The sequence below is a fragment of the Chelon labrosus genome, assembly GCF_963514085.1.
Source record: "Chelon labrosus genome assembly, chromosome: 9".
Classification (NCBI taxonomy): domain Eukaryota; kingdom Metazoa; phylum Chordata; class Actinopteri; order Mugiliformes; family Mugilidae; genus Chelon; species Chelon labrosus.
The window spans coordinates 23,535,549-23,551,841 of record NC_140359.1 but is presented as its reverse complement, the minus strand read 5'-3'; the positions used below and the strand labels follow the sequence as shown (position 1 = coordinate 23,551,841).

General features: G+C 42.1%; 1 protein-coding gene across 2 annotated transcripts; it reads left to right on the top strand.

Annotated features, from left to right (window-relative positions):
* The first annotated feature begins 2,536 nt into the window (after nucleotides 1-2,536).
* On the top strand, nucleotides 2,537-15,618 carry apba1a (amyloid beta (A4) precursor protein-binding, family A, member 1a). Of its 2 annotated transcripts, XM_084551981.1 has the most exons (12): nucleotides 2,537-4,269; nucleotides 7,849-7,947; nucleotides 8,056-8,095; nucleotides 8,379-8,524; nucleotides 10,188-10,220; nucleotides 11,329-11,415; nucleotides 11,927-12,112; nucleotides 12,223-12,402; nucleotides 12,511-12,723; nucleotides 12,947-13,066; nucleotides 13,159-13,299; nucleotides 15,192-15,618. In XM_084551981.1, the coding sequence occupies exons 1-12, from the start codon at nucleotides 2,716-2,718 to the stop codon at nucleotides 15,261-15,263; spliced, it is 2,871 nt and encodes a 956-aa protein (XP_084408107.1). In that variant the 5' UTR covers nucleotides 2,537-2,715; the 3' UTR covers nucleotides 15,264-15,618. The 2 variants fall into 2 exon arrangements, with proteins under 2 accessions (XP_084408107.1, XP_084408108.1); XM_084551982.1 differs by lacking the exon at nucleotides 10,188-10,220.
* Nucleotides 15,619-16,293: the final 675 nt, after the last annotated feature.

The following is a 16,293-nucleotide window of genomic DNA, read 5'->3' as shown; positions in this document are numbered from 1 at the left end:
TTCCTGACCGCGAAAGTGCTCAGCGCAAAAGTGCTACATGCAGTCCAGTTTTGGGGAGGAACACTAATGGGCAGAGCAATCAATGTGATGCTGGAGCAAGGAGGGGTCAGAGTTCAGGAGCTGGCCTCCTTTGTGTCCTGCAACCTGGAAAAACCGCAGTAGGATGTTGAATTTGCAATTACAGTGTAGAGTGTGAACCTGTGTCATGCAATTCACTTGAATCCAGTTCAAAAATGAATTAAAATCAGTTAAAACCAGTAAATGCGCGCCCATCAAAGTGTGTCTTAAGTGAAGTATTAAAAGAAATCACAGAGTCAGCTGATCTGATTTCCTTGGCGTGGTTAGCACTGATGCCCCACAGCAAAAAGGTTCTGGGTTTGAATCCTTTGGCCGACAGGGGCCTTTCTGTGTGGAGTTTACATGTTCTCCCTGTGTCTGCGTGGGTTCTCTCCAGGTTCTCCAGCTTCCTCCCACCGTCCAAAGACATGCTGGTTAGGTTCATTGGTGATTCTGAATTGTCCGTAGGTGTGAGTGTGAGTGTGAATGGTTGTCTGTCTCTCTGTGTTAGGCCTGTGAGAGACTGGATACCTGTCCAGGGTGTATCCCGCATCTCGCCCAATGACAGCTGGGATAGGCCCCAGTCCCCCGCGACCCTCCAGAGGACAAGCGGTTACAGAAAACGAATGAATGAATGTATTTGAAAAGGCTAAACCATGTTATTGCAGAGATTTCTTACAATGATAAGGCAGGAAGAGAGGGACCAGAACATAAAATACTATCTGGATAAAATGAATGCCTCAGAGACATACATCTTTCAGTTTTAAAGCTTAATTGAGAAGATTTTGAGCAAGCAATTTCCCTTGTGGATAAATAAAGTTTATCAAAGTCTAAGTCTAAGTCTAAGGTTGGGAGGGCTACGATCTAAAAATCCTTCGTCATTTGCATAAAATCAACGCGTCAGGAAAAAAAATGACTCGGTTCAAGAGAGAAACTGTCTGCTGCAACTACTCCTCATCTTAGAAGAAAATGACAATCGGAAAGTTTATCTCCTAAAATAAGTTTAACTCACTGGATGGAATTTTTGAACGTATTTGTTATATTTTTCCAATAAAGTGAAAAGAAAATTGAAATTTAGCACTGCAGAGCGCACATGCTTGTCCTGCTGAATGGTTAATAGCTGCACCGCTTCTCTTTAGAAAATGAAAACTTGTAAAAATAGTCCCAATAGTGTACTAATGTACTGTATATTAATGTAATACTGAATATACTATAGCATTATATGTTAGTATAGATTTTCAGTGTCATTGCATGCTTGTCATTGTTGTAAACAAAGTTACAAAATGCTGATATGATTTATCTTAGTTTATTTTAATACCAATTTCTCTCTTTTTTTTTGCAATATATTATTTCTATTTGTCTGTGCATTTTTAAAAATTCTGTATAAAAAGCAAACATTATTAAAATACTTGCTGAATCACTGTTAATGTGAAATTTGACAACTGTTTTTTTTTTAGCTCTTACAAATTAGATTTTGAGGTTATTGGTTTGTCTTGAAAAAAACATTAATGTGAGCAATCAGCCCTCCGTCTTAGAAGTGTTTCATTATCACACTGTTAACTCTGTGTATGTCTGGATATATTGCGTCATTAATAAATCCCACTTCATCAACTGGTGATTAGTTTCCTCCATTTTATCTGGTGGTCTGTATTAAATTATGTTAGACTCGGGTTTAAATAGTCTCTGTTACTAATGGGTTATTCATCCAGTTTGTTATGTATTTCATTTGAACTCCCCTTTGTCCAGCCGGTTTGTGTCATTAGTCAGTTGGCAATTTGACTGAGCCATTTATTGTGCACACAACAAATTAGGTATCCTGTGCCAAATGATTTGTCCATGTTTTTAGATACTGCATCTTGATTAGACAACCTTCATTTGAAATGCAAAGGTTTAGAAAACTTCTAAAATTAGCCCCACACATGAGACATAGGACTTCAGACAGTTGAAGCGCGGTTTATACCGTATACCGTTTATGCCGTAAGCTACGCGCGTAGTCTACACCAGTGCAAAACATTTATACTTGTGTGCTTGTCAGTCTGGCTCGCTCTGTAACAATGCCACCCAAACACTAGTTGGCATTATGTCTTTTTGCCAGACGGGTTAATTCTTGTTTCTACTTCACTTTCAACAATGGCGACTGAAACTTTCACAGAATTTTCGCAGAGGACGAGTCATACAAGTGTTTGTATCTCCGAACCTCCTCAGTTAACCTTTCCTCGATGTGTTCCATCTCTGTTGATCCAAAACAATCAATCACAAATTGTGGAGATGGAGAAGCAGAAGCAGCTGGAAATACTAGAGCAGAAACACACTACTACCAAGCGGACAGCTCTTGCGTTCTGTGTCGCTGTGATGTGTAGTTACATGTCTGGGGAGGTGCATGTCACGCTACGCCGTTAGGGTCTGGTTAGGGTCTGGGCTACCACTGTAGCTACGGCGTCAAATAAGAAGCATAAGAAGCTTATGATTCACTGTGTAAGATTCTAGTGTGACCAGAGACTTGATGCATTTCTCTTGTATTTGTCCTTTTGGTTTACTCATGTTTTGTTCCTCTCTGTCCACCACATCCAGTGTCTCATCAGCAGCTGTTGCCATGCTGATGATGGACTCTTAAATCCGTTTCCCTAACACCACTGAACCAACCAGAAGCAGACAGCCATGAACCCCCAGGATATGAACCTCGGCCAGGAAGCGACGGAGGAGACAGACGCCTCTCCTCGCCATCGAACCAACAACCACAACAGCCGGTCCCGTAACCAAGAAAAGCGCTACAGACGCTGTGAGGCCTCCGCCGGGGGAAACGCTGGCAGCAGATCCAGGGCGCCACAGCAGCGCAGGTCACAGGAGGAGCCGGAAATGGAGCTGCAGCATGGACCTCAGTCTCCTCAGCCTCAGCAGATGCCGCCCATTCCCCGACCGGCGGTGGCGCGTTACCGTAGACAGGGGGACACCGAGGCCCGGATCAGAGCCCAGCAGCAGAGGCACAGGCAGAGACAGCAGAGAGAGGCAGAGAGGGCACAACACTTGGGACAACAGGAAAAGCAGCACCATGCGGAGATGACCCAGGAGGATGAACGAGAGAGGGACGATTCCGTGCTGGCCCGCTCAGCGAGCACTGAGAGCGGCTTCCACACCCATACTGACCGGGCAGAGGGCGACGATGGTCTCGTGATGATGTCTCTGGAGCCTGAGGGGCAGTTAGAGGTGGAAGATGAAGTGGGCAACTACGGGCTCCAATTACGGCCCGAGGCAGAGGGGTACACTGAAAATGCAGAAGCTGATCAGCAACATATCCCTCCATGTTTTAATTATCCTCAGTTCTCAAGCCAGCCACATGAACCCCTGCCAGACATCCAAAGCCCCCATAGAGAGAATGAAGCAGAGGAAATACTGAATGCTGGATACTCCAACTATGTCTACACACAGCCTTTAAGTCACTCTGTGGAAAGGGACAATGTCTCAGACAGTCAGGGCTCGGAAAGTGTAGATGCCGGACTTGAGGCCTACTCTGAGCCGTATGACATCTATTCACTCGCCGAGCATGTTTACGAGGAGATTTGTGATGCTCCCACGCCAGTTTCCCCTTCTGCGGGTGCAGCGAACGACACAGAGTCTCTCCAGAAGAGGACGAGCGGCATTCGACTGTTGCAGGGCCAGGCGGGAGGCGGAGAGTATCATCAGCGGGAGGCGGTGGGATCCCGTCTGCGGCACTACGACGAGCGCTCAGATGGCGAGTCAGACAGCCCGGAGAAAGAGGCTGAGTTTGCCCCATACCCACGCACTGACAGCTGCGATCAGGAGGAGGACATTGACAGCATTGTTGCTGAAGTCAAAGAAAGCCTAAGCTCTCATAGCCTTGATTGTGCTGCAGAAGACATCATTGAGGAGGAAAATGAGTTACCGCAGGAAGAAGAAAAACCCCAACCTGAGACTAATTCTGATAAATATCACCAAACTGCCAGCCAAAGGAAATCAGCCAGACAGCAGGCTGTGAGTGTTTCAGAGGAACCTGTAACGGGAAGGAATAGTCAGGAGAAGAGGGATGCCATATCTCTGGCTATCAAAGACATTAAGGAGGCCATAGAGGAGGTGAAGACCAGAACAGTAAGATCTCCTTACACACCTGATGAGCCAAAGGAACCCATTTGGATAATGAGACAGGACTTGAGTCCCACAGCTGAATGTGATCTACAGCCTTCACTTGGGGGAGATGTAAGTACAGCAAGTATTGGATAGTAATTCAATTCAGTTTGATTCGATTTGATTAATTTATTATTGTACGAGTTTACTTGATGATGCTGCTATAGAAATTGCTAAAACTACACAAATTAGGTTGGGTTCAGGGAAAGAACTGGAACTCTTCGAACCACAGGTAAGGTCCTGCTCAGAACTTGCATTAAGATCCAATCTGGGCAATCCGACTGCAAGTGATAAGCTTTAGGTACGTGTGTTTACACCTAGCGTTGGCCATAACAGTAGGCCAGGGGTGTCAAACATACGACCCATGTGCCAAAACCGGCCCACCAGAGTGTCCCATCTGGCCTGTGGAATGAATTTGCAAAGTGCGATAAGTACATGGGAGACCTTAACTGCCAATATTTCATTAAATTTGGCACGTATTCCCAATTTGTCCACTAAGGGTTGTGTTGTTTTAAGTAGTTGTGGACATAACACAACAGTGAGACCCAGAACTAAACAGCAAAATTGTGAATTTTTGTCTTAAGAATTCTCAGGTTGCTCATAAAATGTTTTGTAAAAAGATAGTTTATTAAATGGAAACCTTTTCATGATATTCGTTTTTTGCACAAAAACTAGGGGAAACATTTGAAATTGTCATTATTTAGAGGTTGTTATACTATAATGTTAATGGTCCGGCCCATTTGAGATCAATTTGGGCCGTGTATGGCCCCTGAACTAAAACGAGCTTTGACACCCCTGCTGTAGACAAACCAATAACTGCAGTTGTATTGTGTAACCAGATAAATGGACTACAATAAAACTGGGAACTACTGAATATGTCATAAAGCTAGAGATTTACCTATTAAGTGCGAATCCTCGATTTCTCATGATGCGTGGCAGCTAAACCTCCAAAAACGCCAGTGATTTTCTTCTTACTATTCTGCTCTAACTACCTTAAGTGGTCATTTATATTCATTATGACTTTTTGGAGATTTCATGGAACAAAATAAATTTCATGGAACAAAGTAATCCTCCTCTTGTAGTCAGTGCTGCTTCTCGTGGCTTAATTAAGCATTGCAATATACTGCACATTTAGGAATTGGGGCTGTATTCACTACACCAGTGTTGGGGGATGTCATTCCAGTCATGGATCAAGCAAGGACTAGCCACAGACCTGTTATGGACAAGCCGGCTGTTCTGGGTGGCTGTATCTGTGCGAGTGTACATGTGTGTGTTTGTGTGTTTGTACATCTATCTTTCTGGGGACCCATTAGTGTTCAGTCACCTTGGGAGTGAGGACAGTCTCACATTTTGTCAGCGAGTGTCCTCACAGAGATGGAAATAGAAACGTGTGCGTGACTGTCTCCTCTATACTAACTGTAAACCCTGTAAAAAATAGAGAATAAGAGGACTCTGTTTAATTTTTAACCAAATTAAGTAATCTGGGCAAAAAAAGGGACCCATGCACGCACACAGGCACACATTCACACATTCACCAGGTGTTCATCACTTGTACATGTGTTGACCTCTTTTTACATGGGTTGTGAAATAAGAAGATCTTTGTGGTCTGCACAAGGCTGGTATGGGCATGGTTAGCGTAACTCCTGGGATTTATCAAAGATACTCAAGAAGGTATTTGCTGTGAGCAAAGATGGCAGTGATTGATAGATAACGCCAAGATTGCAGATCCTTCAGAAACCTTATTTTAGAACTGTGGTGCTTTTTAGACCTTATATGTCTCTGCATTGGTCACGGTGACTGATCCCAACATTGTTCTGGTTCTCAATAAAATCCCAGTCATGTTGTGCTTCTCTCTTCTCTCATTCTGCTGCTCCCTCCTCCCAATGATTTATTCAGAAGGGAGAGAAAGGTAATGGGTACGACAGGTTAAATAATTCAGTGAGGATCCAGTGACAGAATGATCACGGCTGTTTTCCTGTCTCATAATCACATTGTGGTTTTGATAAGACTTATGCTTTAAACTCCCTTATTTTTCAATAAACATGTTTGCAACGTACCACAGGGATTATCTGAAGTCAGTGGGGCTGTGGAAATATCACAGTATCGCCAGAGCAAACCCAGGCTGATATACAGTTTCAGCCTGTTGATTCCATGATGAACCCTGATATCACGTTTGTCACCTGAGCAGCTGACGCAGCCTGTTGATCCGGGCTGTTGCGTTTAACCACGCACCGTCTCTCTCAGTGCTAGTTTCTCTCGTGCACTTCGTGAGGTTCGGCTGCTTTTGTGCATTTTCTGAAAGTCATGGAGAACTTCTGGATGTATCAGGTAGAAAAGCTTGAGGAGGAACAAGCCAGGGAGAAGCAACAGCCTGACAAACAGGATCCAGATGAGGTATTGACTGGCTGAGTTTGTTGTGAATTTTTCCATGGGGTGTTGATGGTTTATGTTTATGGTCATGGTGTCAGTTGTCTCAGGCAAATTCTGAAAATAAGCAAAAATCTGTTTGTTTTTTAGAAAATACAATGTCATACAGAAACAGAATCTTTATGCTAAAACTGTCTGATCACTTGTTCAGTCACAATACAATTGCACAACGCGATAACTGACAATATTCAGACTTAAAACTATGATATTACCCACTGAAATATAGAGGTACATTTCTTGAGACACACTGAGAACTATGTCATTTGAATCTAATGTCAGGGAGTCATACAAAGAAAAGTCAAACTGACGTAAATTAGTCAGACTTTCAAATATGTGCTGTCTTGGTGTCGTGGTTGGAAATGCTTGATAACAATTACGGTGTAAAAAAAGAAAGAAAGGCACCAGTAGGAAAACCAGGGCCACCGGCTACTGTAGATAAAGCAGTCACCTGAGACTAGACCAGACCGACCAACCTATGCACCACCTGGATTGACTACGAGAAAGCCTACAACTCATAGCCTCACATGCATGGATTCTTGAAACTACGACCCCTATAGGGCTTTAAAGAGCCTCCATCAAGTACTCAATGGGGCTGTGGAAAGCAACGCTTGAAGACAACAGATGTTGATCTTCATAGGCCTAAATCCACCTGAGCCAGATCATTACCAAGACTGGTTACGGATACAGTCCTTAACAGTGCAACCATCAGCCACTCCCTCTATATAGACGACATCAAGCTGTATGTCAGGAGTGAGCGAGACACTGACTCGCTGATGCACACCACCAGGATCTACAGCAACGACATCTGGACGTCATTAGGATTGGATAAATCTGGTCTGATGATAACAAGAAGAGGGAAGGATGTTTAAATCCATGTACGAACAATGGGCACCGAGATCAGGCCAACAGTTTGACTTCAAATTAGCTGTAATCAGTTGGAAATGAGAACATAAACGTATATACTTACATACTATGAATATATACTGTACAATATATTGACATTTTCCATCTCTATCTGACATCTGCCATTGTGGGAATAGATTGGGTACATTAAGAGATTGGGTTTTTTTGGTATGCACCTGACCATCAGGCGTCTGTTTTACACCAAAACTTGACGGACACAAACCATTTGGTTCATTCCACCGGTTACATATGCATTTAATTGGTTTGTTCAGGACTGAAGATTTTTGCTTAATGATCGTACTCCTTATTCTCTCCCTACAGTCTCCTCGTTCAGGCTCTCCATCTCCTCTAGGAGCAGAGTCATCCAGCAGACACCTACTGCAGGATGACAGCTATGAATCGTCTCCCTCCAGTAAAGAGGTGTGTTCAGGGTTTGACTAATTGCTATGAGGTGTGTCATTTTTAAACTGTATTGAGTAAAAATGCAGTTTGAGAAATATTAACATTCTCATCTCTTTTTATTCATAGTCCAGGAGAAGCCTTGCGTCCTTTCCCACTTATGTAGAAGGTGAGTTTTCCACCAAAGGAGTTTCTGAGAGAATACTCTTTCGACAATAATAATAATAATCATTTTTCATATTCAATTTAATTCAATTTTATTTATATAGCATAGCAATAACAATATCAAATCATTAATAAGACATGGAATTAAATATAACTCATTCTCCCAACTCGTAACTGCAATCAGTTGTAACAGTATAATACTGATTAGTGCACCTTACTGTGTTAATCCCAAAGTGGGAGTAAGTACTGTGTCATGTAGTGAGACTGAACCGCTCTCATTACTCCAGTGCCTGGCCCCTGTGACCCAGAGGACCTGATTGATGGGATCATCTTCGCAGCCAACTACCTAGGCTCTACTCAACTCTTGTCGGATAAGACACCGTCCAAGAACATCCGCATGATGCAGGCCCAGGAGGCCGTCAGCCGCATCAAGGTGAATGAATGTGGATATATGTATTTTATTTTATTGCCACAGTTGCACTGAAATGTGCATTGTGCTTATAAAGAAATACAACACTGTATAATGATCAAGTTGGGATGCTACATAAAGTGGAGTTAATGATGAAATCCACAAATTGTTTGCAATTTTACGTTACGTTATGCGGTGTTTAATTGTTAGCTCTTCACTTCTGCAAGGCTAAACCTTTCAGGGACGGTCTTGTTATATTCCACCTTTTCAAGTCCTTTGTTTCCCCTGTTGTTTCCTGTGGTGTCTTGCATGTAACTCAGAATGGCACGCCTAAGAGAGCAGACATTATCCCTGCAGAGATCCTGTGTCATCATCCTGCATAATCAGTGGCGATTAATCGCACATTAACTGTGGAAATCATGGGATTAATCGCAATGATATATTTTTTAAAATAGAAAATGTATGTATATATATCTATATACATACATTTTCTATTTTTACACAATAATACATAGGGTATGCTCATGTGTGTCTTTCATCAGTGCGTTCTGTTTCCTTAGCCTGACCCTGGTGGTAGATATTCAGCTACTTTCCTTCCCCTCCTTGACCATAGTCTTCTTGATGTTCTTTTGAGCTACATTTAATCAGAGTAAGAGTATATCACTTCAGTCTGAAAAATACAGCTGCACATTTTGTTCCTAGTTTCCTTTTACAGGAGAAAAATCATCCTATCAGTTTTAATAACTGAAGAAATGTAGTTGTTTCTGAACCTGTTAGGGATTCCAAGGGGATGACGTTTAAGCAGATACGAGTACAGTTTCCCATCTTGCCAGAAAGTCCGGGTCATTTTACCAGGCGTGAACATTGATCACCTAATAATAGATATTGGCTGTGTTGCAAACAAATAAGGAAGAACCAGAAATGCTACTTGCAAGGCACAAAAATATATGTAAGAAATTCACAAAAACAATCAAATCCTTCAGTCCTTCAATCCAACGAGTCACCAACTTTCCATACTTTTAAATGACTTTTTGTACATCAATTAATCAAATTAATGATGGCATGTGTTTCTGTATGATCGATAATGTGTAAAGTCGGCACTAGACTTACATACTTACAAAAAGTAAGGCTGAGAATTAGGGAAATAAGCGAAATGTGCAAAATCATTCATGACATGAGTCTGGATAAAGACCCTATTTTGACCCTTTTTGCTTAGTATCTTAAAATCCCCTCTATGAATTGGGCTGATAGTTAAATTAGGAATAAAAACCCTTCTCTGTATTGTTTTTCAGCAGTAGAAGGATAATCCTTGCAAATAAAATAATGCAGTGACTGGTATTGTTTTCCTTTACACATTAAGAAAACCACAGCAAGTCATCAAAAGTCCTAGTTACCGTTCTAAAACTGTTACACCACACTCTTCAGTAGTAATTTTATGAAGCTCCATCAGTAACTCTCATCTCATTAATCTTAAACACAAAAACAGTATTCCTTCATCTTCAAATACTGCACATATTTATTAAACTAAGACGTTCACCATATACAAATACAGGTACATACAGCCATGCATACAATTTCACATATACACACAGCAAATCCTTGGCTCCCTCCCTGTGATCTAACCACTATTTCCTGTGCACTGCTCTAACCCATAACTCTCCTGTCTGCTTTGTTCCATGCCTGACAGACGGCCCAGAAATTAGCCCACAACAAGAAGAAGGTGCAGTACCCCACATATCTGTCTCATCTGCTACACGGCTCAGTGCAGCTTTCTGTCGGCTCGGCGCTGTGTTTCTCTCTGTTTCTGTGTGTCTATATTATTATCCTGTCCTCTGTATCCTTCTCCGTGTTCTGTCACTCTGATGAATCGCTGGCAGTTTCCTGAATCCAGCATCAAGCCTATTGTATTGCTGGTGTTGCTCGTTGCTTTTAGTCCTGCCTTTTGGATCTCCAGTACAACTCAACATAATTTTCATTCCATTAAAATGTATAATCTGTTAATCGCTATTAATAGCTAATCTCCATTTACTTAAACTCAGAATATTTAAACAATTCTCCGTTTCTACAACCAACACATCTGCAAACACTTAAACATGCATTATCACTTGGTAGTAGTTGCATTTAGTTTTGTTCAGTAATTGGTCGGTCTAATAAGAACATGTACCGTTGCTCAAATCTGCAATCACAAAACTGCACTACATCAACATGAGGAATAGATCTCGTGAAACCTTGTGTTCAAAACATAAGCAGATAATCCCATCACGCTTTATTATGTTAGAAGAAGAAAACAAGCCAAGGACAGTATTCATAAAATACTGACAACCCCAAAAGGCGTGACCACTTTCTTTTGAGCTACATTATTGGGCGGTTGGTCCAAGCCAAGTCATGTCCCATTGCAGGATGAATTAATTCATGAAGGTGAAATATCAACGGGTTGAGGGAGTACTTCCCTGAGTTTACAGTTTGTTGGCATCCATCCATTGAGCTGCTGAATGTACTGAACGTTTTCAGTTGTCAAGGCTGAGCATCTTCATCTTCACACTTGCTCCCATGGTTGTACATTTGACAAATTGACCATTCCTGATCCATAGACTGAGAAAATCCAGACCTCAGTTTAAGTCTGTGCAGAACAGTTTCGATGACCCTGACAGTATTTCAATCAGATCTCAGTAATGATAAATGTGCAGCTTTAAGTCCAGACCTTCCTCTTATCTGTTCTCCTCTTTCTTTCTTTTCTTTTTGCTTTACTGTGCGTGCTCTAGGACATTTACTGTATGTCTGTACATTGCATCAATATTGCTTGTGTATGTGGTTCTGTACATGTGTAGGCTCCGGAGGGAGAAACTCAGCCCATGACGGAGGTGGATCTCTTCATCTCCACTCAGAGAATCAAAGTCCTGAACGCAGACTCCCAGGTACTACAGTACCACAGTACACTCTCTGGAGGAAAGGTAGAGCTGGGTGTCGTCCGCATAGCAATGAAAGTGAATATTGTATTTATGTGACCAAGGGGGAGGAGGTAGATGATAAAGAGGAATGGACCGAGGACAGAACCTTGTGGTACACCAGAGAAGATAGGAGATGGCTGGGATGCAAAAGTTTTTAATTGAATGAATTGATTTCGGCTAGTGAGATATGAGTGGAACCAGTCCAGAGGGGTGCCAGATAATCCAATGGATGCTAGTCTATGGAGAAAGATGGAGTGGGAGATGGTATCGCATCAATTTCAGCACAGGCTAAAAATAAGAAATCCTTTCTAATGGCAAAATGAAGCAGTGCAACTTTGAAGTCATTAGGTACATTACTTTCGAATAAAACTACCCTGCATCTTAGCTTTATGAAGGGTGTGAAACACAGACGGGGGTAAAAACCAATCCCATGCAAATAGGACTTTAGTTTATTTAAGGACTGTTCTTTGACTTTAAGGAAACCATGATTGACCACCCTTTGCGGACCATCTCCTACATTGCGGACATCGGCAACATTGTCGTTCTGATGGCCCGGCGCAGGATGCCCCGACCCGACTCTCAGGAGAACCTGGAGGACTCAGACCCAGGTCAAGACAGCAAGCGGCAGTACAAGATGATTTGCCACGTGTTTGAGTCTGAGGATGTGAGTCCAACATTTCTGACGTTCCTGCGATGGAACGCTAAATTTCACGGTTTAATCAGAGCTGACCATGATTATTATGCCAGGAATTTAATGTCTGCCGTGTCCCCTAGGCACAACTGATTGCCCAGTCTATTGGGCAGGCCTTCAGTGTGGCTTACCAGGAATTCTTACGGGCCAACGGTATTAACCCTGAGGACCTAAGCCAGAAGGAATACAGTGACCTGATGAACACACAGGACATGTACAATGATGATCTCATCCACTTCTCCAAGTCTGAGAACTGCAAAGATGTAAGTAGACAATGCATTAACCAACTCCAACTGCACTATTCTATAAAATATATGTTTATTATAATTTGTTTGTGTGAAATTTGATTATCGTGGGTTCTTTGACCTCAGGTGCTCATAGAGAAAGCTAAAGGGGAGATTCTTGGCGTGGTCATTGTGGAGAGTGGATGGGGCTCCATCCTACCTACAGTCATCATTGCCAACATGATGCATGCTGGGCCGGCTGAGAGGTCTGGAAGACTGAACATAGGAGACCAGATCATGTCAATCAATGGGACCAGTCTGGTCGGACTGCCGCTTTCCACCTGCCAGAGCATAATAAAGGTAGAGTCCACAGCTCCCCCTATGCCATTGCAACAAATAATGTTGACAAGAGGGTCACATACACGATCAGGCATAACATTATGGCCACTGACAGGAGAAGTAAATAACATTGACCATCTTGTGACAATTCAGTGTTCTGCTGGGAAACTTTTGGACCTGGCATTCATTTGTGTGGATGTTACTTAGACATGTAGCCGTAATTTTATGCATCTCTTTTACTTAGGGTCTCAAGAACCAGTCTCGGATCAAGCTGAACATTGTGAGATGTCCCCCCGTGACTACTGTACTCATCCGACGCCCAGACCTCCGCTACCAGCTGGGCTTCAGTGTCCAGAATGGGATTGTGGGTGGCAGCATGAAGATATAAGCAATTCCGTAGCTTAAGTGGAAATGTAATGCCATTTAAAAGAACTAACACGTCCCTCCCTTCAACAGATCTGTAGCCTTATGCGTGGAGGCATTGCTGAACGTGGCGGGGTCAGAGTGGGCCACCGCATCATTGAGATCAACAGCCAGAGTGTGGTGGCCACACCCCATGAGAAAATTGTCCACATTCTGTCCAGTGCTGTAGGAGAGGTGAGACACCATGCTGGATAAGTTGTGTTTTGTATCCTTTCTATCCTTCACATCCCGGATCTGGCCGAAATCCCAGGTCGGAAAGTTCAAAATGCCGTTTAAATTGAATTATGTTTCACATGGATGCAAATATCAGGCATACACTTAGTGCTTAGAGCAGAGTGCACAGTAAATAATCTAATATGTCTTATGGAATGTATCTTACGTAAGAGTAATAATGGGTTGCCCGTGACGTTTTAGTTTTAATGGACTAACTTTGGTATTTACATGGGATTTATTAACTATAATGTAAAGTATTGTTTGCACACTCAGCAGGATGATTGAGTTTGCATTGAGCTGACCAAGCAGGGCATGACGCAACCTCAGGGAGATAAGCTGATGAGAAATAATGCAATCATTTTTAGTATTTTTCCCCTTGCAGTGATACTGTCAGTTTACTCATCCTATGGTTTCTCTGCGAGCCTCTGCTGAGGTTTGAATAATCCACCAATTCATCTTGCATTCCTGTTCCCTGCAAAAGGAGTTACAACCACCTTACACACTTATTATACACTGTACTTAATTTGTTTTTTACAACTACTATGTCACATCCTGTTTCTATAGCGTCAAATTAATAACTTAAACGAAACTTCCAACAACATGACACTTGACATCAACATTATATTAACTAGCTGAAATGACAGAAGCCATCCTTGAAAAATGAAAAAAATTACTTGATCTGTATTTTAGTGTTTTAGTTTGGCTCAAGTCCCGCCCACTAACATGGAGGGGGTGGAGCTTATGACCTATACTGCAGCCAGCCATCAGGGGGAGCTCTACTGGCTTTGACTTCACCTTTAAGGAGCGTCCGTATCTATACAGTCTATGGTTAAATTATTCAAAGTATTTTTAATTGAGAATGCAGAAACTGACATGACAACAATAATAACACGAACAATAATATAAACTCACATATACTGTATATTAATTCAGTTGACTTTTCAGTAAAGCTATTCTCATTTACATGATTTCCTGTTTTCACTTAATGAGCATGAAATAGTGGCACATTAAGACTGTGTTAAACTGCAGTTATTTCTGTTTTCAAGCTGCTGCTCCCCACTGCTGAAATCCAGATATGTTTTGGTGTAATTCTTTATTTTTAACAGTTTCCACAACGTTGGAACGGCACATGGGGGGCAAATTACCAAAAAAAACAAACAAAAAAAACACGCTAAACAAAGGAAGGGCGTGTGGTGTAAATATATTTCTTCCAAATTTCATCAAATTTAGCTTCCCGCAACTTCCTGGAGAAAGTGATTCTTACCATTATGAAAATTTCAGGGATTATTTTGTACCAATTATCCAGAGAGGGCAGAACTGGTTTAAGAAACGTCTTAGTGATGGCTTTTCTTGCAGCAACACTCAGTAGTAAACCAAACAGATATTTTGCTTTTATATTAATCCTTTTTGAATTTAGAAATCCAGTATGAATTATAAGAAATTATTAATGGGCATGCCCAAAATATGTGGTGATGACAATTTCTCCAGTCTGAATGATGAGACCAAGCAAACACTTATTATCGAAATTGAAATTCACAATATTTCACCCATGACTCCTCTGAAATCAGAGTTATTAGTTTCCCTGTCCCACCTTTGTTTTACATGTACATAGTGTTTGCAGTTTTTGCTTTTTGCAGCCCTGTGTAAAGTCTAGACAAAATCCTGATTTTATAACTGCATACGCATAAGCTCAAGGCAACGGGTGTTCTGGGACTTCGGGAATATTTATCAAAGAAGATTTAAGAAGTTTTTCTTTATTTGGATGTTGTATTCATTTGTCGAGAGCTGACTTTGGCATGATTGGGTTCTAGGAGAGCTTACAGAATCCCTTGTCCTGTTTGTGTTTGCCTCAGATTCACATGAAAACCATGCCTGCAGCCATGTACCGCCTGCTGACCGCCCAGGAGCAGCCCGTCTACATTTAAACAGCACAGCTCTGACCTCGCACCCCTCAAAGCTCCCGCAGTCAACTCTCTCCCGTCAAGTCGGACCCCCTCAGCCCAGCTCAGTGCTCTGCCTCTGCGGCTGGTGGATTGCAGTGAGTTGTTCTGTTGCTCAGACTAGTCTCGGGGCGACACGGTAACCCGAATTATTATACACGTGTCTTCGCTAAAAGATTTGTTTTCGTACTCTGATGCATTTTTGGCCCCTAGTAACGCCCAGGGATCCTAAATCCTTTTTCTTTAACTGGTGATGTTTTGAGACATTGAGTAAAAGATGCTCTTTAAGACTGTTTAGTCAGTGTCTAATAAGCAAAATTAAACCTTATTTTCATGAGCTGAGAGCTGCAACCTGAAGCCTGCATGTCTAACGCTGATTGTACCTTTTTTTCCAATGCTGCTATTTCACTGACAGGACACTGTCTAGTGTCCAGTTACTTTCCCTTCACCGCACAACTACAAATTAACAATATTACAAAAACAGAAACAGTAGTTGCATTTCAAAGCTTGTTTTCACTCACGAAACATTCTCTGTGAGCTGATCCACAGAGATCTCCCCAGAGAGCGTGAGGACACTTCAACACATTCCCCACAGTAGCTGCATTGTTGTTGAGTCAGCGCTGCAGCTCATTTGTCTGATCCACGTCTCCGAGAGGTGGATCACGGTGGTTGCGTTTCCCTTTCCTTTAGTTTCCTTTTTGCATTCTCTGTAAATAACACCAGCGCTATCTCCAGTCATCATGTAATAACCCCCGTTAAACCCCTCTGAGCTGATAACACGGTACTGTTCGGCTAAACCTACAATGAAAAAATCTTTGCACAAGACCCAGGAATGGAATATCAGTGGAATGTATGAGGCTCAGTGGCAAAAACACTTCTCTGCCTATGGTTTTGTGCACAAACAGCATATATTATAAACAGTGCTGCTTAAACGTATGTGCACCACTCAGACTTTTCTACATTTCTGCACAAAAATGACTCAAAACATCAGCGGATTTTCACACAAGCCATGAAG

Excerpts from the sequence above, each read along its gene's own strand:
- apba1a (XM_084551981.1), top strand. The coding sequence starts at position 2,716 with ATGAACCCCCAGGATATGAACCTCGGCCAGGAAGCGACGGAGGAGACA. Across the intron at positions 4,270-7,848 it reads AGCCTTCACTTGGGGGAGAT|TCTCCTCGTTCAGGCTCTCC; the intron begins GTAAGTACAGCA and ends CTCTCCCTACAG. Across the intron at positions 12,113-12,222 it reads ACGTGTTTGAGTCTGAGGAT|GCACAACTGATTGCCCAGTC; the intron begins GTGAGTCCAACA and ends CGTGTCCCCTAG.